At 36.6% G+C, this 21,694-nt stretch overlaps 1 protein-coding gene across 1 annotated transcript; it reads left to right on the plus strand.

The window, feature by feature from the left end:
* The first annotated feature begins 394 nt into the window (after positions 1-394).
* Positions 395-21,319, plus strand: ZC3H15 (zinc finger CCCH-type containing 15). The gene is made up of 10 exons (XM_015073964.3): positions 395-621; positions 8,647-8,748; positions 13,099-13,210; positions 14,239-14,391; positions 14,805-14,896; positions 16,047-16,229; positions 17,834-17,980; positions 18,145-18,246; positions 18,932-19,055; positions 20,502-21,319. The coding sequence occupies exons 1-10, from the start codon at positions 547-549 to the stop codon at positions 20,690-20,692; spliced, it is 1,281 nt and encodes a 426-aa protein (XP_014929450.1). The 5' UTR covers positions 395-546; the 3' UTR covers positions 20,693-21,319.
* Positions 21,320-21,694: the final 375 nt, after the last annotated feature.

Raw genomic sequence — 21,694 nt, forward strand, 5'->3', positions numbered from 1 at the left:
CCGACTGGCCCTGTTCCATCTGTGCACGAGAAGAAAGTAACTGCATAGTTTGGCCCTGAGTTTTGGTGGCTGCTCGGTGATCATTCAGGATAGAGACAGTAAGGGCGACCATTAACCGAGCAAGCAGGATAAAAGAATCTCCCATCTTCAGCGAAAAAGAACGCGAAGGAAGGACCCAAGCGCAGCCGGCACCAACCAGCTCGCCCCACTGATCCTGAGGCCTGCCACAACCTAGAGAGCCAGGTGGATGAGCGACATCACAAGTGACGCCAAGTCATTTTCCCACGTCCCTTCCCTGCCCCCTCCAGGCCTGCCGCGGCACAAGCGCACGCGCAGCTCCACTTCCGGGCTCCGCTCCTCGCTACCCACCATGCTCTGCGGCACCGACCTGTCGCAAAGGCCGCGTTTCTGTGGTGAGTGAGCGCCTCGCTTTCCGTGCGGTGCGGCGGCGACGGAGGCCCGTGTCCTCTTCCTCCTGCCGCGGGGCCAGATCCCCTGACGGTGTCCAGCTGCGCTTAAGTCTGGCCGGTGCCACCTCTCTCCGCAATGCCCCCCAAGAAACAGGCTCAGGCCGGGGGCAGCAAAAAGGCGGAGCAGAAAAAGAAGGAGAAGATTATTGAAGTGAGTACCCACCCCCCTCCCCCACTCATGCTGCGAGCCCTCAGGGAAGCAGCCTCCTGGTCCCCGGCTCCATGGCTCCTGCTCGCGTCTTCCGGGGCGACGTGTCCCTCTGTTTGACTCTGTGTAGCCCACTGCCCCTTCTCCAGCCCCGTGATGAAGCTCGCTACCTCTCATCGCTATAGTGACGCTGCTGGCGCCCCCGCACCCAGCCTTTGCTTTGCTTCTCCGCCCACACGCCCGCCTTCGCCGACCCCGGTTCAAGAGGGCACCCCCACTCCAGTGCCCGCTTCAGGGATTTTGTCCTCCAGTCCTTAAAATTGAAGACGTTTCTAGGCTTGTGTTTTTAAAAAGTACGCTGAATGGGGTCGGGCTAGACTCCTTCTAGCAGGCCGGCTCAGGACGAGCTTTGTGTTCTTTTTTTACCTAACACTTAGGAGTACTAGTTACTTCTTTCGAGCCAACAAATTACCATTTCGTGGTTTTCCGATCCATTTCTAAACTGGTACAAGTTGCATAGAGAGTGGAGGTTTCTTTAAGGTCGCAGCCCACCGATTTGTACATAGCTCTTGATATATACGTTGTAAATTACGTCGACAGTGCTTGAAGAGATTACGTTTCAATGTCACCGGCTGTGTTGTGTCGTATCTGAATTTATTATATATATTCATTTAGCGCACTGAACCTATATAGCTCTTTAATGGCAGAGAATACTGTTGACGTTTTTGAATGTGTTGTATTTGCCTTCCAACGACTGCTAGTGAGTTTCTGAAGAGAGTGAACCATCAGTGAGTTTTAAGTAGTTCTTCCTGAGCTTTGGATGTAATTGGAAAAAAAATGACCATTTTTCTGCGTGTGGTATACCGGAATAATGGACAGTCTTTGTGGAATCGTTACTTTTTACTACAGCCCGACCAAAATGCCTGTTGGGTGTTTTGAAATGATAAGTTTATTTATAAATGTTTACTATTTTTAATATTTGGTATTTACAGCCGTGAAAAATAGCATGAAAGCGCTCAGGGCTGCATAGTATAAACTTAATCAGTACTTGTGTTTGTTTCTTTTCACATAATTTTTAACGTTGCTGGTTTAACCTGCCTATAAAGAATTCTAGTAATCTTGGCCAAGTTCCAATTCTGAAGCAGAACCTGTGTTCTAATTGCCAATTTGTACTATTTAGAACTGTGAGGAAGCAACATAGCCAGAACTTTAAAGGCAGACTGACTGTCATCTTCACATCTGTGTCTAGTATTATCGTTTTGAACAATCTGGACTACTGGCACTTAAGTAGATCCCTGGGAATGGTGATCTGCTAGCATTCAGTGCTGTGTAAACCAAGGATATTTTAGGGATGACATTTTACTTGTCAGTTTTCTTTACTGAGAATGAATTAACATGATACAAAGTGAAATTTCCTTGTAGATAAGAAATTAAATGTTACCTGACAAAGTACCTCATGTATTATTGAGCTTTAACTCTATGAAGTTATTTGTTTCATTTGTAATTGGTAGGAGTATTTTTGTTTTAAGTAATTGTGAATGAAAGTCATTGATAGTATTTATCAACTAAGAATGTCGATAATGGCTTTGTTCATCTTGTACAAGGTTATTCTTAAGGTAAAGAGGAAGCAGCCTTAGTTTCATTAATGAAGACTTAGCCAAAGAAAAAAACAAAATTAAGACAGTTGCATTCTTTCATTCTTTAACTGACCAAAAAAACCCTAACAGAGTGGTGAACTTAGCCTGTCCCCCCCACTCTCATTTATCATAAATGATGAGCACCTTTTTTAAATTTTTTTTTATTTTAATGGATGTAAGGTTTTGCAGATGGAAGTGTGTTGCATGGATATTTACTACCACTCGAGAGGTACAACAATACTGTGAATTAGTGTTAAGTTTTATCATTTGTTGTAAAACTAGATTTATAGAGAAAATTCTGTTACCCAGCCTAGTTAGGAAATAATATATTCCTTTTTGTTAAATACTATAATAGGTGCCTTTTGTTTTTGTTTTGTTTTGTTTTTAACTTTGCAAAAGCCCTAGCATGTCTTGATGGTTAGTGCATGGGGTTAAGGATAAAAATTGATTATGCGGAGCTAAAACTGATGTACCTCTCATCAGCAAAATGGAGTGAATTTCTGTATTACAGAGTTATATGATTCATGGGTTAAATGAGATGACATGTAAAATACCTGACATATGATACATACCCAATAAATGGCAGCTACTATTATTTATTAGAATTATAAATAAGAACTAGTTAGGAGAAATAATCAGACTGACCTATACTGTCTGTACAGGGCTTACTTTCTGTCACTTGAAATAATTTCTTTCTATTGCCTACATTTTTTCTTTCCTTCTTTAAACCTCCCAAAATTTATGAATTCATTTGGATTAATAGGTATTTTTTTTCTGAAATGAGTATATCGAAAAGGTTATGGTTCTGTTAGACGTTCATGCAGTTGTCCCAAATGGCATATAGCATTTGCTTTCTTACAGCTAACATTTAATAAACTGAAGTCAGCTTTGAGAAATAAAGGGTTTGATTATGGAAAGAGAGAAATAATCTTTGTGTTTGGGACAAGTCAATAAAGGATATCCAGCCAAGGACTTGTAGCAGCAAGGAAGTAGTAATAAGACACCAATAGAGATGGGATCTAGATGTGTGAAGGATGGAGGAAGAGAAATGATTGGTTGCCAATGAAAAACTTAAGTCCAAATCAACTGTTGATTACTTGAAGCTAGATTAACCAGCTGCAGAATATCTCTTGTGTGAATGGACAACAAAAATACATTAGACAGTAAGTACGGGGGGGGGGGGGGGGCGGCGGTGGGTGAGCGTGACCAATTAATGAAATAAAACAATGCTAGCCTCTATTTACTCTAGTGACCCAAAAGGTAGACCACAGTTATCTTGGAGCACTAGTCAGTATTGACCTGCTTTCCCAAACCCTTCCTTTTTTCAGATATTTTGTTTAAGGAGTGGAGGCTGGCTGTAAAAGAAGCATGAATATATAATAAGGTGGGAAAGGGAAGAAGGCTCAGTTTTTTTTAATGTTTATTTATTTTTGAGAGAGAGACAACACAGAGTGTGAGCAGGGGAGGAGCAGAGAGAGGGAGACACAGAATCTGAAGCAGGCTCCAGGCTCTGAGCTGTTAGCACAAAGCCCGATGCAGGACTCTAAGCCATGAACCTTGAAGTCATGACCTGAGCCAAAGTCAGATGCTTAACCAACTGAGCCACCCCGATGCCCCAGAAAGGGTTAGTTTTAAATGAAGTCTGGAGTTCACTGAATGTTAAGGCTGTGGATCCTCAGGGAGCCATCCTTTTTTAAGAAATACTACCTGTTTTCTAAACTCCTTTGTATTCAGTTTCCCAAATCTGAAACACGCACACAGACACCTACACACACTGTTCCTTCCTTATAACCTAACTTTTGGGGCCTTATTGATCCAGTGAGGACTATTTGTTTTATTTTAACCATGATTTGGATTTGATTGTAACCTCCAGTCTTCCTGTCTCATATCCCTCAGGCCCCCAAATCCAGGGTAATCTTCAGGTTAGTGTTTGTCCTAAATTCAAGAAAAAGGGAGAAAGTCCTTTTAAAGTATTCCAAATTATAAACCATTCTATTTTCACTAGGTGTTGTTGATATCCCAGATCAACAATGTGGTATTCAGAAAGTTTTTTTTGTACCAACCTGCACAATAACCTAATTAGGTTTCTCTGGGAAATAGTTTTTCACAGTGGGAAGAACAAAGACTTTGCTTGGAGTCAAATATACCTTGGTTCGCATATCATCTGTGTCACTTAATAGTTAACTCTTACTGAGCCAGACATAGTTATCGATGTGTTGGAGAAAGGAGAGAAGACAGCCATCTACAAGTGATAAACTTATGCAGCTTCTTTAATTCTCTCAGTAAGATAAGTATTATTACCCTTTTTATAATTGGGGAAACAGGAACAGAGATTAAGCAATTTGCCCAAGGTTACTAAACTGGCCATTGGCAGAGCCAGGATTTCAACCCTGTAGGTTTGGCTGCAGAGTCCTTACTGTTAACCAGTGTGCTATACGACTTCTTTATAGTGAATCTTTTAACTTTTGGGGCGCCTGGGTGGCGCAGTCGGTTAGGCATCCGACTTCAGCCAGGTCACGATCTCGCGGTCCGTGAGTTCGAGCCCCACGTCAGGCTCTGGGCTGATGGCTCGGAGCCTGGAGCCTGTTTCCAATTCTGTGTCTCCCTCTCTCTCTGCCCCTCCCCCGTTCATGCTCTGTCTCTCTCTGTCCCAAAAATAAATAAAAAATGTTGAAAAAAAAATTTAACTTTCATAACAATCCTAAGAGGTTAGAGTGAGACCCACTTTATAAATAAGAAAACTGTGGCAAAGAAGGTAATTTGCCCAGTTTTGTTTGAGATTAGAACTTTGGCAGTCTGACTCCAGAACTCATAAATCGTCACACTATACAGTCTGACTTAAGAAGAATTATTGAAGATTTCTGAGCTTCAGTATCCACATTTATGGAGTGAGATAATAGTACATCATAGAATCGTTAAGAGGATTCAGTAAAATAATATTGAGGTGTTTAGGTTTCGTGAATGCTAAATGGATGTGTCCCCTGTCTCCGTGGAAAAAATAATTTCTGAGCTCCAACCTAATTAGAGACTTTAAAAACACAACTCATTCATTATCTCTTAGGCTGGTTAATTATGTGCTAAAGCAGTGTAATTAAACCTGAAAAACTGTTTTTCTTCAGGGATCTGGAGCTTATATACCTCCACCAGAATCTGTTGTCATGAGTACTTCTTTCTAGCTGGTCAAGTCCCCTTAGAGGACTTTTGTCTTTCCTAAATCTTTATATGTCAGTATCTGCCTTGATATTTGGCCTTGTTTATTCATAGTTTGTTCATTTTCTGTCGTTAACGTTTGGGGCATGGTTTGAACTCCAGTTATGCTTTTCTCTGGCGAGGCATATGTAGATGCTGTTGCACTTTTGATACTGATTTCTTTTTATCTAGGGTTTTCCATCTTCCTGCCCCCCATGAGAGCTCACTTTTTGTAAAAGGAAAGTATGGCATTTCACACTAGTTGATGTATGTCCTCACCTCTCTTCATATGTCACGTTATACTTGACCATCTTTTCTTCTTACTGAATTGAATGTTAAATTTTCTTACCTAAAAACAAGGAAAACCAGCCATTAAAAAACTCAATTTCAGCTTGTATGTACCTTCTTTTTAAAAAAATTTTTTTTTTAATGTTTTTTTTTTATTTTTGCGACAATGCAAGAGACAGAGTGCAAGCTGCGGAGAGCAGGTAGAGAGAGACACAGAATCTGAAGCGGGCTCCAGGCTCTGAGCTGTCAGCACAGAGCCCAATGCGAGGCTTGATCTCAAGAACCGTGAGATCATGGCCTGAGCCGAAGTTGGACACTTAACCAATTGAGCCACTCAGGCTCCCCACCTTCTGTCTTTTTTTTATATGTACATAGGTTATAGAAAATTCATGTAGAATTTTGTAATATGGGATATTAAAACACGAGAATAGAAATTTAGGGGAAAGTGAGATTTTGATATATGGATGTGTGATATATGGATGTGATATATATATATCATATATATATGATATTTGATATATGGATATATAGGTGTGATGAATGAATAAAAAGAGAATTTTGTAGAGCTAAACCCCTCTTCAACTTATAGTCTTAAGAACATTGATCTATTTTATTGATTCTGAGATTCTGCAAAGTTATGTTGTGTTGGAATGTCTTCACATACTTATCCTATCAATACTGTTGTTCTTTTCCAACTTGTCCACATAGGTATTCTTTACCTATAATACTTTCTTCCTATTATCTTGTCCCTTTCCTCAGAAATAATACCAAAATAAAGGCTTCAAAATAGTCCATTTATTTCAGACTAAATTCCTCTCAGAGGGTCTCAGGTCCCTTTCAAAAGTAAAGACCTTTTTGCCTCTTCTTCCTTTTTCAAACCCACCCATAACCGAGAATGAGAAAGAGATGCAAACTCCATTTTAAAATTAAACATCTAGGGGTACCTGGGTGGCTGAATTGTTTAAGTGTTCAACTTTGGCTCAGGTCACGATCCTCATGGCTTGTGAGTTCAGTTCTGCTTCGGGCTGTCTGCCTTGAGTGTAGAGCCTGCTTGAGATCCTGTGTCTCCCTCTCTCTCTCTGCCCCTTCCCCACTTGCATGCGCTTTCTCACTCTCTCTCTCTCTCTCTAAAAAATAAACACTAAAACAAATTAAACTTCTATTTCAACCTCAACCTACAAAGTTTGGTAGTGTATGGATAAGTGGGTAACTGGCTCAGTAGAACAGAGCATTCAGGCCTGAGTGCCACCTAGGATTGTGTCATTAAGAACCAAGTGGATTTGCTCTGCAGAATTCTGGAAAAACTCAATAATGGAAGGCACTGGTTAATGCAGAAGATGAGAGGCTGGAAACTGAGGGTTATAAGTCTTAGAAGTAGCTGATGGTTCTTATCTACGAAGACTAAGCCAGATAATTTTCCCAATGAGAAATCAGGGGTGGAATAAATCAAGAAGCCTCTGTTTCTGGAACTCTAGGCACAAAGGAGGTGGAGGGGAGAGTAGGAGTGGGGGTGGTTAAAATATGAGACTGAAAGGAGTCTGTGCAGTGAAATGAGCTAAGAGACACTCTCTCTCACCTGCTCTCTTCTCAAGATCTTTAGTCAGGCTTAATGTACTCCTAGGCAGAGGATCCTTCTGAGAAACAGAAAAGCCATTTTAAAAAAAAAAAAAAGACTTCAGATACCAGTATTTGGTGATTTCCTGACAGCCTTGCCACCCATTCATCTAAGGATGGAACCCACACACCAAGCCTCCTGTATTAGTTTCCTAGGGCTGCTGTAACAAATTGCCACAAACTGGGTGACTTAAAACAACAGAAACTTATTTTCTCACAGATGTGGAAGCTAGAAGTCTAAAATCAAGGTGTAAACAGGGTCATACTCCCTTTCAAAGCTCTAGGAAAACATCTTTTCTTGGGTCTTCCAAGATTCTGGTGGTTTCTGGCACTCCATGGCATTCCTTAGCTTATACCTACTCAAATACACACTCAGACTTGTAGAGTGGCTTCTGAATGTTTTTGTACTAAATGCTTATGAATAGATAGCCAAAGATCATTAGTGCCTTGCACATAATAAGCATTCCATATGTGATAGCTGCTATCATATTAATAGCTTTCACAAATTACTATATTGATATTCCAAATTTAAATAAGGTATCGCTTTTAGTTAGGTATACCTCAATTTTAGTATTTGCATATTAACAACAGCTAGGAATGTGTACGTTTCAGTAATTTGAGTTCTATAAATTTAACTGTTTTGAAGGTCTCCTGGCTGGCTCAGCATGCAACTCTTGATTGTGGGGTTGTTAGTTTGAGCCCCACATTGGGTGTAGAGATGACTAAAAATAAACTTAAAAAAAAGTTGTTTTGAAAAGATAACTTACCAAAACAGAACAAAACAGTGCAGAACTTAATGTATCTTATGCAGTATTTCCCAAAATGTGTTCAGCACTACATAATCCTGTAGGATACTCTGAGAAGAATGCATTCTGAGGTAAAATAAGATGTGGAATTGCTCCTAACTATATCCCTTCTGGTAAAGACTCTAAGATATTGTACACTTAAGAATTAAAAATACTGTTAACCAAGCATTTTCCTAAACTTACTTGACTGTAGGTCATCTTGTCATGTATCACAATTCTGCACATCCAGAATTTATATTCAGAAACAGACTTTGGAAAAAGCATCATAGAGTAACAGGTTTAGTAATGATAAGTATGTATTAAATTGTAAAGAATCCTGGGTCATATGTTGCCTTGACTTGATGTTTTAGCGTTTTGCATGTCTATATAGCATAAGAAGGAATAGTTTTCTTACCAATAATTAAATGAAAGAATGACTTTTAGATATGACTGAAAAAAAACAGATAAAAAATAATATAAATTGCTAAGTTATTTCTGTACTCTTTTTCATTCAGGATAAAACTTTTGGTCTAAAGAATAAGAAAGGAGCAAAGCAACAGAAATTTATCAAGGCTGTCACTCACCAAGTTAAGTTTGGTCAACAAAATCCACGTCAGGTAAATAACTTAAATTTCTGCATTTTCTTCATATGAATGTAATAAGGCATCTGTTACAGATAAAAGTATTTGGCATGGTAATTGTATTTCAAAATGTAATCCTCCTCTAAAACTTTTCTGCATCTTCCCTTTGTTACTCAGCAATACCTCTTAGATATTCCTCCAAGCCATTTTGATATAGCTCTAATTTATTCTAATGGCTGCGTACTGTTCTAGGATGTGGATGTACTATATCCATCTGTTTCAACTATTTATAAATGATCTCTTTGTTTCCAGCGTTTTGACACTAAGAACAATTCTGCAAGAAGTATCCTTGTACATGTGTTCTTATAGGCATTTGTGCTTTTTTTTCTGTGGCGTAAATTATCTATGACACATTTCTAGATCAAGGGAAATGGATTTCATTTTTTCTTCCAAAGGAAATGGATTTCTAATTTAATAAATTATGTCCCTTTCTGTAGAGATTGTAATACTTCACATTTTCATTTTCAGTACATGAGTTATAGATACTAAAGTTCTTTTTAAGGTTTTCCAATCTGGTAAGTATAAAATGAGATCTCATTTTTACTTTGTTTCCCTCACTACTAGGAGTTTGAGTATCTTTTGGTTTGGTTTGGTATGTTTTTGTTTTGTTTGAGTATCTTTTCATATGGTTGTTGACTGTCTGGGTATGTACTTTTCTGACTTGTCTATTCATATCCTTTACTTTTCTGGATGTCTTTTTCTTGTCATTTATGAGAGACACTTTATGTCTGCATTACAGATAATTTGTGATGTTTCTATTATATCTGCTATACAACAATTTTTACTTTTTGTATTGTTAGATATGTCTAGATTTTTTAAATAATCTGCACTACTAGATCTTGTATGTTTTCTTACAGTCTATAATTTGTCATAAATTTTTATGTCACAAAGTTAATTTTCTTTCAAATGAATAGCCACTCATACCAGCATCATTTACCACTGAATTGAGATACTACTATTGACATATAGTAAAGTCTCAAATATGTTAGGATCCATTTCTGGATTCTCTTTTATGTTCTATTTATTATATGTCCATAAACTAGTGTCACATTGATTTTGATTCTTGTGGCCTAACATATTCTATTAGATAATAAAGGGAGTTCTTTCCCCCAGATGTTACTCCTTTTATATTTTTCTTGGCCAACTTAGGCATTTATTCTTCATATGATTTTGAAATAATTTTATCTATTGGCAGTGCATTCAAAAAAAGTCCCTTTTCTTCAAGTTATTTAAATCTTTCACTTTCTTGAATTTAAGATTTTACAGACCTGCATCTTTACTTTTAAAATGTACTTTTTTCACCACTCTGTCCTTTTTCTTAACTTTTGGAAATACTTTTCATCTGTGATATCAGAATATATATTTGTGATCCCAGTCTGAAACAAATTTCTGTCACTCAGATTATCTCTTTAAATTAGTGCCTCCAACATAGAGACACAGCCAAAAACTATTAATCTTCCATGGTGCTAATTTAGTAGCCTGGTTTAATAAAAACTCATGCTGAGATCTTGGAGTCAGATCAGTTTGGGTATGAATTCCCCTATCTTCTTTGTTATATGATCTCAAGTTATTTAGCAACACTGGTCTTAATGTGTACAGTGGAAGGGCACTTGGGAGGGTGGAAGGAACCCTTGTAAGGTTCCTATGGTGGTTAAATGAGAACATAACATAAATCTTCTCGTGTAATACAGGTGTGTGGAAATAATTCACTTTTCTTCCCTTATCCCTTTTTTCAATCCTATTCTGCTCTCCATATTTTCACTTGTGGGAAGTATATTGACTGGTAATTTTATATTTCATAGACCTGAGAAAGTCATAACATTCGTGGTGGTGGTAATTGGGATTCGTAGTACATTCAGGATTATATTTTTTGATAATTTCTTGGGTACCTGGGCTTTTATCTGTGAAATGAGCAGCAGTCCTGCTGTTAGAGCCAGGCAATAGGCACCCTATTGTAGGCCTTGTGTTGCAGAGGATGACCCTACTCTTTTGCCTCCAGACATAGCTCTCCCACAGGCAAGGAGTCAATGAGGTAAAGGGAATTTGTACCATCTCTCTCCACAATAGTTCAGGGCCTGCAGAGGTCATGTTACCCATGTTTATCTTAGAGTATCCTGTGCTGCCAAGTAGCACATATGCCTGAAGTAGTCAAAGGTAGGGTGTGTGTTCACTTCAGTGACACATGTATGACAAAAGAAGGGTGTGTGCTAGGAGTGTGGACAGAGCCTGAATCCACACCATATCCTACCCCATACCTTCCACCTTCATGCACTCACATGATGGGATGAAATTCAGGGTGGGAAGAGGAGGAGGAGGAAGGCGTTGACTGCTGCTTTACTGCCATGCTCCAGTGTAGAACTCCATGGAACCTGAGCATTTTAAATTTGAACCTGTCCTTCCAGGTCACAAGGTATATTTCTTAAACAGAGGTATAAACCGTACTTTGTTTAGCATTAGCTTGATTTCTAACTTACAAATATTCTAACTTACAAAAATGGTTTATGAAGCCTCCATTGTACTCTTGCTCTAGGCCCCATAAATGTTAGACATGTGCCTAGTGAGCAAAAGATATTTTCATTAAGATAAAATGACTTAAATTTTTTCTTTTTAAAAAATGGTTTACAATTTTTCTGTTTAAACACATCCCATCACATCATCAAAGTCAGGATTTGGGATGTCTTTAACCTAGCATTTAGTCATTCCCTTCCTAAAATTTCTTCTTTCTCCATGAATACTTCTTTGTGCTGGATTTCTATCTATTTCTTTGATGTTTCTTGGACCCTTTTGTAGGCTTTTTAAGGTTCTGTTGCCTCATTTAATATTAGTATTCTTCAGGGAACTGTGCTCTTGTCACTTTTTTTTCCTTGTCACTTCTTCATGCTGTCCTATCTCATATACCCTAAAGTTTTAATTATCTATAAGCTGTTTCTAAAATTTTTATTTTAAAGCAGACCCTCTCTCCAGATACCAAGATCTATGTCCACTTGCCTTCTGAGTATTAGCTCTATCCAGATGCTCTGTAAGCATCTCGTACTCAGTATGTCTAAAACTGAGCTCATCTCTAATTTCTACCCTGAAACCTGTTCCTCTTGTATTCCCTGTCTCGTTTAACAGCACTAACCATAAATGTAATAATTCTAGACTCCACCCTCTCGCTTACATTTCATATCTAGTCAGTCACTTAGTAGTGTCAGTTCTGCCTCTTTAAGAGCTCTCTCTCTCACTTCTCTCATCTTTTCTGCATCCTTGCTACTAATGTCTATGTTAAGCTCTTGTGTTTTCTTGCCTACAGCAGTTGCATTAGCCTCCTAATTTTCCTTGCCATTCTTTGGCTCCTTCTAGTCCACTTTTCACACAGTTGCCATTGTGATCTTTATAAAACACAGTCTGATTATGTCATTGACTTACTTTAAGCCTTTGAATTTTCCCTGTCACCTACTGATACAGTCCAAACTTTTCATTGATGTTTCTCATACCCTGTTCCTTCTGGTCCCTGTATCTTTGCATTGGCTGGCTCTCTCTGCATTCCTTTCCTTGCTCATCAGAAGAATTCATCCATAAAGTATTAGCTCAGTCTGATTTTTATAGGCATGTAGGTAGGCATTCCTTGTTCCCAGAGAACCACATATTATATTATAGTTGTTGACATGTCTGTCTTCCCACTAAATTCTGAGCTTCTTTAAATAAGCATCTTTATCTTTTCATCTTTGTATTCCCTGTCATCTAACATAGGACCTGACATATAAATATTTGGATGAATCCTCTAATCATATTAGGTATGTAAATCGTGTGCCTGGGACTGTGTCATATGTCATATTTGTTTTGTTTAATCTCCCACATTGACCTAGCTCAGTGTTTTCCCACAGGGTACTGTAGGTATTTTGGGTGGTACAGTTCTTTATTGCGTGGGACTGCGCATTTCCTAATGTTGGCATTTCTGATCTTCAAAACGCACCCACATGTTTCTGGGGAGTGGGTGGTTGTCATAAGAAAATCCCAGGTGAGAACCATTTACTAAAAAAGCTGGGCATGTAGCAGATGCTTAATAAATGCTTATTGCTGTAAGCTTTTGAATATGCTTTTTACTTGGCATGGTACCATTTATAAATTTTTTTAAAAGTCAACTGATATAAAATCTCGCAGTTTCGTTTAAAAGTTTAACCACACTATTTAATATATACGAAAAGCCATTGTAACACTGATACTAAGAGGTAAGGACTATGTACGTGTACATGTGTGAATGTTTTGTTATAATGTACTATTGTATAGTGAAAACAATTTTATTATATGAAATCAAATTACATATTATACCTGGCAATATTATAGGTAGCACAAAGTGAAGCTGAAAAGAAGTTGAAGAAAGATGACAAGAAGAAAGAATTGCAAGAACTAAATGAGCTGTTCAAACCTGTAGTTGCTGCTCAAAAAATAAGTAAAGGTAAACTTTAAATGTGAGGGTATTATTTTTATCAAATAATATCAAATATCAATATCAATAATATCAAATCAAATATTCATATTTTATGAATACACAGACAAAAAAAAAATAGCAGAAACAGACCCATAAATTACAGAGAACAAACTGATGGTTGCTAGAGGGAAAGGGACTGGGGGGCAATGGGCAAAAGGGTGAAGGGGAGTGGGAGGTACAGGCTTCCATTTATGGAATGAATAAGTCATGGAGATAACAGGTACAACATAGGGAGTGTAGTCAGTGGTATTGTAATAGTGTTGCATGGTGACAGATGGCAGCTATACTTGTGGTGAGCATAGCATACAGACTTGTCAAATCACTGGGTTGTACTCCTGAAACTAATGTAACATTGTGTTATCAACTATACTTCAATTAAAAAAAAAAAGTCAATTTGTTTTAATGTCTATTTTCTTCAGATTATAAGCTGATGTGTCTGCTATGGAAATGATCCTTCCTTTGTCAAAATCTGTATCAGTGACTTTTTTATGAGTCCTTTGTTTATCTGCTCAGCTATGTGATTGTACAACTATAACTCCAGCTACTAGCCCCCCACTTAAGGCAAAATTAAGGATTAGACAGTCCACTAATTGATCTATAATATCCATTCTTTGGTGGTGGCCAAGGCAAACCTATGGTTCTATAAATTGTAAGTTCTAAACTCTTGGCAGTATACCTCCATGTATATTTCTCTTTTGCCTCTGCTTCTTTGACTCCAACTAGACAATGACTGGAATGTGTAGGAGTTTGTTTGGTTTCCCACCCCTGGAAATAAGAGTAAGAACGGTAAGAATAAAAGAAACAAGTACAGATATGAAATGCTGTAGAAGGGACTTTAAAGAAATGTCTTAACAGTCACTTGTAAGTGGTATTTTCCTCTCACATCAGTGAATAGAAAAATAACCAGTTCACCAACAGTAATTATATCTCAGATAGAAGCTATACTTTGTGATCTGGCAGATTGTAATACAAATATCGTGTGCCATTTGACATAGGTGCAGATCCCAAGTCTGTGGTGTGTGCATTTTTTAAGCAAGGACAGTGTACTAAAGGAGATAAATGTAAGTTCTCTCATGACTTGACTCTGGAGAGAAAGTGTGAGAAGCGAAGTGTTTACATTGATGCAAGAGATGAAGAACTTGAAAAAGGTATTTTTTAAGTCCTTTTCTTAAAACTGTCTTTTGGTTGTTACCAAGATATTTAGTACTTGAAGAATATTTTGGTCTTTATGAGGGCTGTGTTTGTATAGATAGATAGATAAGTAGATAGATAAAATTGTTTTCCATAAAGCCTGAATTTATAGCATTATGTCTTGATTAAATGAATTTTGAATTTTTCTCACCCTCTCTTCCAGTACCACCTTCTTACTTGTCTAAACTACGTAGGATTTTGGTGAATAATTTCATAACACTGTTTATTCCTACCTATGGCATAATTTAAAGAAAATGTGTTAGGTCATAAGTCTTATGATACAGTTTTCCTGTTTAAGGAGATATGCAATATGTTTTGGAAACAGTAGATAAAATTATAATATTTAGTTTTCATATCTCTTTTTATTTAGATACTATGGATAATTGGGATGAGAAAAAACTGGAAGAAGTAGTGAACAAGAAGCACGGTGAGGCGGAAAAGAAAAAACCAAAAACTCAAATAGTATGTCCTTTTCTTGAATTGAGTTGCTGTGATATTTATCATTAGGGAGAATTATGTGGCAAGGTATTTGCTGCCATTTTCTACTGGATTATTTTTTAAATTATTGGATCTTTTGATAAAGATAAAGTGCATCAAGCTTTGTTTTTGGAATTTACAAGTGTAAGTTATATAAAATTAGATTCTTAATTCAAAAGTAACCTTTGAAAACCATGTGACTAAAGTCTTCAAATACCATTTTTTAAGGTGATTTTACTTTCTATCAAATATGGATGAATACAATTACATATTCAGATAAGAATTCTTTCCTTATTTTTTTGTGCAAAATGAATGGAAGGAGAATTGATAAACACTCTGTTTTAGTGGTAGGTAGACTTTAAATCAAGAAGGTTGAAAATATTGTGACATTATGAATTGCAAAATGAGCTTTGGGTAGGTAATGGCTCTAGTATTCCAGGAAATGTACTTTTAAAAATCGGTGCCTGTTTCTCAGACCTTCCATTCATGTCCACATATTTATCTGTAGGGAGGTTATGGTGAAAAACTGTGGCGTGCTAGAAAATTTCTGAGTACTAGTTTAACTTATATCTGTTGTATTTTTTCGGGAAAAGAGTATTGTTTGTTAGTCAGTTTTTCTTACTTCTGAAGTTTATTACATGAGGCTTCAATACAGTTGTATCCTTTGTTGTTCCTTTTGTACCTTGCTTCCTTTCTCTCTTCATAGATGTGAGAAATTGCCTATAATTTCAAATAATTCAAATAATGTATCATTACTGCACGTAATTAGTTTTTAAGAAGGATCAAGCCAAAACAAAATCATTGGTTTTAGTTTTTTATAACCATTTATATTTTTTCACTTCTTTAAAAATCAGACTGGGTGTATATTTACAAAGGCTAAACTGAGACATGTCCTTTTGTATAATACAGAATTTGGAACAGTGTTGAAAATTTTATGTAGATCCTCTCTAAAGGGAGTTTGCCATTGTATTAAGAATTTTAAGATTATATGTACATTTCTGCACAAAGTGTGCTCTGTACATAAGTGAGTAACATAAGGATGTGAATAAGAATGTACTTGTTCCATAAACTTCAGCATTTACCTTGGAAATGGACTACGCTGAGCCACTACTGGTGAATATTATTGTCTCTATAGGTGTGCAAGCATTTCCTTGAAGCTATTGAAAACAACAAATATGGCTGGTTTTGGGTATGCCCTGGAGGTGGTGATATTTGCATGTATCGTCATGCACTTCCTCCTGGATTTGTATTGAAAAAAGATAAAAAAAAAGAAGAGAAAGAAGATGAAATTTCATTAGAAGATCTAATTGAAAGAGAGGTAACTAGAATTTTCTCATGCTATGAAACTAAAGCAGTATTTATTGGGAAATTATAATATTTACCACTTGGGGGCATTAGCATGTTATGAAAGGGGAAAAAAAATGACCTTTTCCCAAAGTTGCCTTACTTTTTATTTAGTTTTTTTTGTATGTCTAAAATGTAAACTTAGCCATAATCGTTAGCCCATCATGACATTAATTTTGGGATTATAAAATAACTTCTAATGCTATTGGCTTATCAAATAAATTCTTTCTGTAAGATTGATATACTAGTATATTCATTAAAATAATATTCAGATTGAACTTGAAGTTTTAGATGTTTTTCCTGATGTCTTATTCTTTAGCTATTTTACTAATCAAACGTGTTAAAGGAGACAACTTCTACAGTTTTTCAGTTCATGTTTTTTCATCATTCCTGGACTCAAAGCACTCACTCTGTTGATAGAGGGGAATATGTCTCATTGAAGAGAATCTTCCACTATTCATTTCTGGCTCAGCACAAAAGAGGTTTACTCCATGAAATAGTAGACACGGCTACTGAGTTAGATACGGCTTTTGGGAGTGACAGGAAAATGTTGAGATTATTGGAAATTCTAGATTTAGGGTTGGATATTTCAAATTATATCCAGTTTTCCCTTCTTTTGGATAACCTAAATATGTTGTATAAATGTCTAAGGTTGGGCTTATATATATTTGTTCTTAAATGGTCATATTGTTTAGTGTCTCAACGGAGGCAATATGCTATAATAGAAAATACAGACTTCACAGTCAGGTATATTTGAGAATGTTTGTATGCTAGTTCTACAACATATTAGCTGTTAACCTTTGGTAAATTTCCAATCTCTTTCTGTTCGCTTATTTGTGGGGATCAATGTGGTAGCATATGTGTATAAAGCATTCAGTACCAAATACCTGGCAGATGGTCAGCAAGTATTATTTTTCCATACATTTATTACTTGATTATTGGCTCTGAGGAGATGATGTTTTTGCTTAGTTTTTTTCCTCATCTCTTGAGGAACACAAATGAAATCTGGGTATTGTCATAGTGTTTTTCATATTTTTTGTTTTCATCAGTTAATTTACATTAAAACAATTTCTCCTGACAAGTTTTCCTCACTTTCAATTTTGAAAAGAAATCCAGCTCAGGATAATATATTTTACTGCATTTAGAAATGTTTGTTTTTCTGGGGCACCTGGGTGGCTCAGTCGGCTGAGCATCCAGCTCTTGATTTCACCTTAGGTCATGATCTTAGAGTTTGTGAGATCGAGCCCTGCATCAGATTCTGTGTTTACAGCATGGAGCCTCGTTGAGATTCTGGCTTCCTCTCTTTGTTCCTCCCTCGCCCGCACGCACGTTTGTGCTTTCTCAAAATAAACATTAAAAAAAATAAACATTAATGTTTCTCAAAATAAACATTAAAAAAATGTCTCTCTGGACACTCGTTTTGCTCATTGCTACATAAAATGAAAATGAATCAATTTATTCTAAATTTGATGTCTTAACAGTCACAGGTAAAGACTTACTTGCATTAAGAGAAAACTCTTAAATACTATTAAAGGTGATTTGGTGGGGGGAAAAAAAACAACTCTTTTCTCTTTGCAGCGTTCTGCCCTAGGTCCAAATGTTACCAAAATCACTCTAGAATCTTTTCTTGCATGGAAGAAAAGAAAAAGACAAGAAAAGATTGATAAACTTGAACAAGATATGGAAAGAAGAAAAGCAGACTTCAAAGCAGGGAAAGCATTAGTGGTATGTCCCAAACTCACCCTAATAGATTCTTTATTCTTTCTTTCATTTTATAATTTCTGTGCCATGCAAAATTTATTGTAACTTAATCATGTGTATGTCTGAAATCAGTAACCAAGAAATGTTTGAAATTTGCCCTGAGTTGATATGTTTGTGTACCTGAATAGATTAGTGGTCGTGAAGTGTTTGAATTTCGTCCTGAACTGGTTGATGATGATGATGAGGAAGCAGATGATACCCGTTACACCCAGGGAACAGGTGGTGATGAGGTAAGAGGAAGCTTTGGCACTTCTGCTCATGTTGATGGAGAGAGCCGATAGAAAGTAACAGAGTAACATGGGTTAAGAGTAGCAACACTGGGACATTGGTTCAGATCCTGACTCTAACCTGAGAAATTACCTATACTATAGGTCTCCACACTCTTCTATAATAGAGACATGCAAGGTACTTGTGAGAATTAAATGGATTAATAAAATTATAATTCTTAATAAATTAGAACAGTGGTATAGTTAAGTACCTGTATGTATTAGCTGTAAAAAGTATGTGTTTTATTTTCCCTCTAAAAGAAAAAAAAGATTTGTTTGTTTTCTAATATTTTATACTGAAAAAGAAAGTACAGAGTAGGAAGCAGGAGACAACAGCAGAATCATTTAGTTATAGGTAAACGTAGCTGACTATTCATTCTTGGTATGGTATAAAATTCTGACTTCTGTCTTTGAGTTGAAAATAAAAACATCATATTCTATATGTCAGAGGAAGAAGCTTGAAATATGGCATTGCTTTTCTTTTTCTCAAGTTTAGAAAAAGGAATGAATTTTGACAGTTGTCAATCATTTGTTTTCACTTGGCATTAGCAAAAATTTTGTTTCACTAAGATAAATGTCAGAGGTAAAAGGCAAGTAATTTATGAAAACTGTCCTCCTAAGTAACAACTTTCTTTTCTGTGTTTTTAAGGTTGATGATTCAGTGAGTGTAAATGACATAGATTTAAGCCTGTATATCCCAAGAGATGTAGATGAGACAGGTATTACTGTAGCCAGTCTTGAAAGATTCAGCACATATACTTCAGAAAAGGATGGTAAGTATGCTAATTTGTGTGTAATTTGAAGAACTAGGATTCTGTCTAAAGAGGGAAGGGGGTAGTTTAGACCACACTGGCAAACTTGGATGCCTGCAGGGACCAGACTGGCAACATAAATGTGTGGTTTGACTGTATATAGAAATAGTGAACAGTGGAAGCTGTAGAAATGGGTGACTGGGTGGATATTGAAGCCATTAACTGAAACTAGAAGGGGACAGAAATGAGTTTGGAGATGTAGGTAATCAGTTTGGGATCTCATGATACGAGAACATTCTAGAACACACTGCAGACCTCAGTGTTCTGGAGTAGTCAAAAGAGGGAAAGCTTAGGAAAGACACTGAGAAGGACAGAGGAAAATTAAGAAAGAAGTTTCAGAAAAATCAAGTAGGATGAGAACTGGAAATAATTCTTCAGTTGCTGTTAGGGAAGAAGTTGTAGGAACAGGGTACCAGTTTTCATCAGGACTGCGATGATAAGAGGAATGAGGAGAAAAATAAGCACATATGTAATAGTGCCATGACTGAAGAGTTTGAAGAGAAGTGAAAGTTCAGCATGGTTAGTATGAGAGAAAAAGGTAGGAAGAATACTAATCAAGGCAAAGGTTGAGAGAGCAAAACTAAAACTTATTTTTACAATAAAGGAATACAAGTTATAACTTGAAAAACTGGCTTGCCTTCCTGAGATCCAAGTGCTGTTAGACAATATTGTCTTAATGCCAGTATGGAGACCGATTTGCTCCTTTTACAAGTAGGACTTTGGTGACAGTAGGTATCATTGTAAGAACTTCCAAGGCTATAATCCCTAAGATTTTTGTGATCAGAGATGTTTGAAATAACTAAAATCTACATTAGGCTATTAAAAATTATCTTTGTGTAAATACTGGTGTCACGAACACAAAAAGACTGCATTTTTGTTTTCTCAGTCTTTTCGAGCCTGTAAGGAAAAGTAGCTGCATAGCCCTAGTCTAGGTTCTTTTTTCACAGCTTGATGACAGGATGAAATGTTTTTGGATTCACATGTATTTGCACCGTTACAACTAGTGTGATTTAACTACTGTTACCCCAACCAAAAGCTAAGCGGCTGCTTAAAACATTTTTTGATTCCATAATTATTTATTCAAATAAAATATGTGGAAGTTGACCGTTTAAAACCTAATTGCTAGGTCAGGTAGGAAACAAAATTGTATAAGGTAAATCTTGTTCTCAAATGTATAGACTGTTAAGCAGTTAAATGTCTATAGTACAAGACATACCTTACACTAGGTCTAGGTAATTGTCACAAATAAGCTTAGGAAAAGAAAGATCAGTTCTTGGTGGAATAATCTTAGGGAAGGCTTTCATGAGAAAAGGAAAAGAAATGTAGTATCAAGTCTGTGACTATCAATTGCTAATGGAATAGTGTTTTTTGTTTCTGGGCCTTATTGATTTCAATATTTATTTTTAGAAAACAAATTAAGTGAAGCTTCCGGAGGTAGGGCTGAAAATGGTGAAAGAAGTGATTTGGAAGAGGACAACGAAGGGGAGGGACAGGAAAATGGAGCCATTGATGCTGTTCCTGTTGATGAAAATCTTTTTACTGGGGAAGATTTGGATGAACTAGAAGAAGAATTAAACACACTTGATTTAGAAGAATGACACCAAACAAGTCTGAAAAAATTAAGCCAGCTCGGCATGAGTTGAAATTGACTACAGTAATTTTTTTCCACCTAGAATTCTTCAACAGGATGTTTATTTCCCATGCTGATTCTGGAGGGCTTACTCTCCTCCCAAAAAGGAATATTCTCCCTACGTCTTGTCTTCTGACTTTGGCTACATCTCATAGTAAGTTCAGAGTAGTTCATGATAAATTGAAAATATAATGGTCATTGCAGAAAATGATTGTTGTAACTGTCCATTCAAGTAGGAAGTGTAACTGCTTTTCCAGCTTTTGATTTTCATTGGGCATGTATTATAAGAACAACATAAATTTAAATTTAAAATACCTTTCATTTAATGCAGTTTTTAATGAGTGATTTCATTTTCTTTGTATTTATATGTTTTAAAGACTGCCTTTAAAATATGAGCACTGTATTTCATAAAGGAAACTGCATATGCAGATTCAGCATTGTATATCTTGGGACAATTAGATGGACATATAAAAGGAAACTTCTTTAACCTGACAGAATCAGCTGCAATGCCCTGTGTTAAACTGTTTTAAATGTTTCCCTCTTCTTTTTTGCCAATAAAGTTGTAAATAAAGACCATCATACATTAAAATCCAAATATGGTCCTTTTTTTTTTTTAAGTTTTTATATGAATATTGTTTTAAAACCTGTAGCTTAAGGATTTTAATTAAATATTATATCTTATAGTTACCACAGAAGGAACAGACATTTAAGGATTCTCTTAACTGGATATGGAACTGTGTAGAATACTGACAGTACTACTATGAGTTTAGTAAACTGTTACGAATTTGGCCTTAAGAAGACACTGTAGGTAATGCTACAGGCAAGTCTAATTTCCTGAATTGATAGATACCAGCCTAATTAAATATCACCCTACAGTTGAGCTAAAAACTGCTTAGCATCATTGTGGAGATGGCTGATATTATAGTAGTATATATTGAAGTTTGATTACTATGAAAGCATGTAAACAAAT

Source organism: Acinonyx jubatus, chromosome C1 (assembly GCF_027475565.1).
Source record: "Acinonyx jubatus isolate Ajub_Pintada_27869175 chromosome C1, VMU_Ajub_asm_v1.0, whole genome shotgun sequence".
In the NCBI taxonomy this organism is placed as follows: domain Eukaryota; kingdom Metazoa; phylum Chordata; class Mammalia; order Carnivora; family Felidae; genus Acinonyx; species Acinonyx jubatus.

What these genes read in the sequence shown, in the direction of transcription:
- ZC3H15 (XM_015073964.3), top strand. Translation starts at nt 547, where the DNA reads ATGCCCCCCAAGAAACAGGCTCAGGCCGGGGGCAGCAAAAAGGCGGAG. An exon ending in GTCAACAAAATCCACGTCAG is followed by an intron (nt 8,749 to 13,098) that starts GTAAATAACTTA and finishes GCAATATTATAG; the next exon opens with GTAGCACAAAGTGAAGCTGA. An exon ending in TGCTCAAAAAATAAGTAAAG is followed by an intron (nt 13,211 to 14,238) that starts GTAAACTTTAAA and finishes CATTTGACATAG; the next exon opens with GTGCAGATCCCAAGTCTGTG.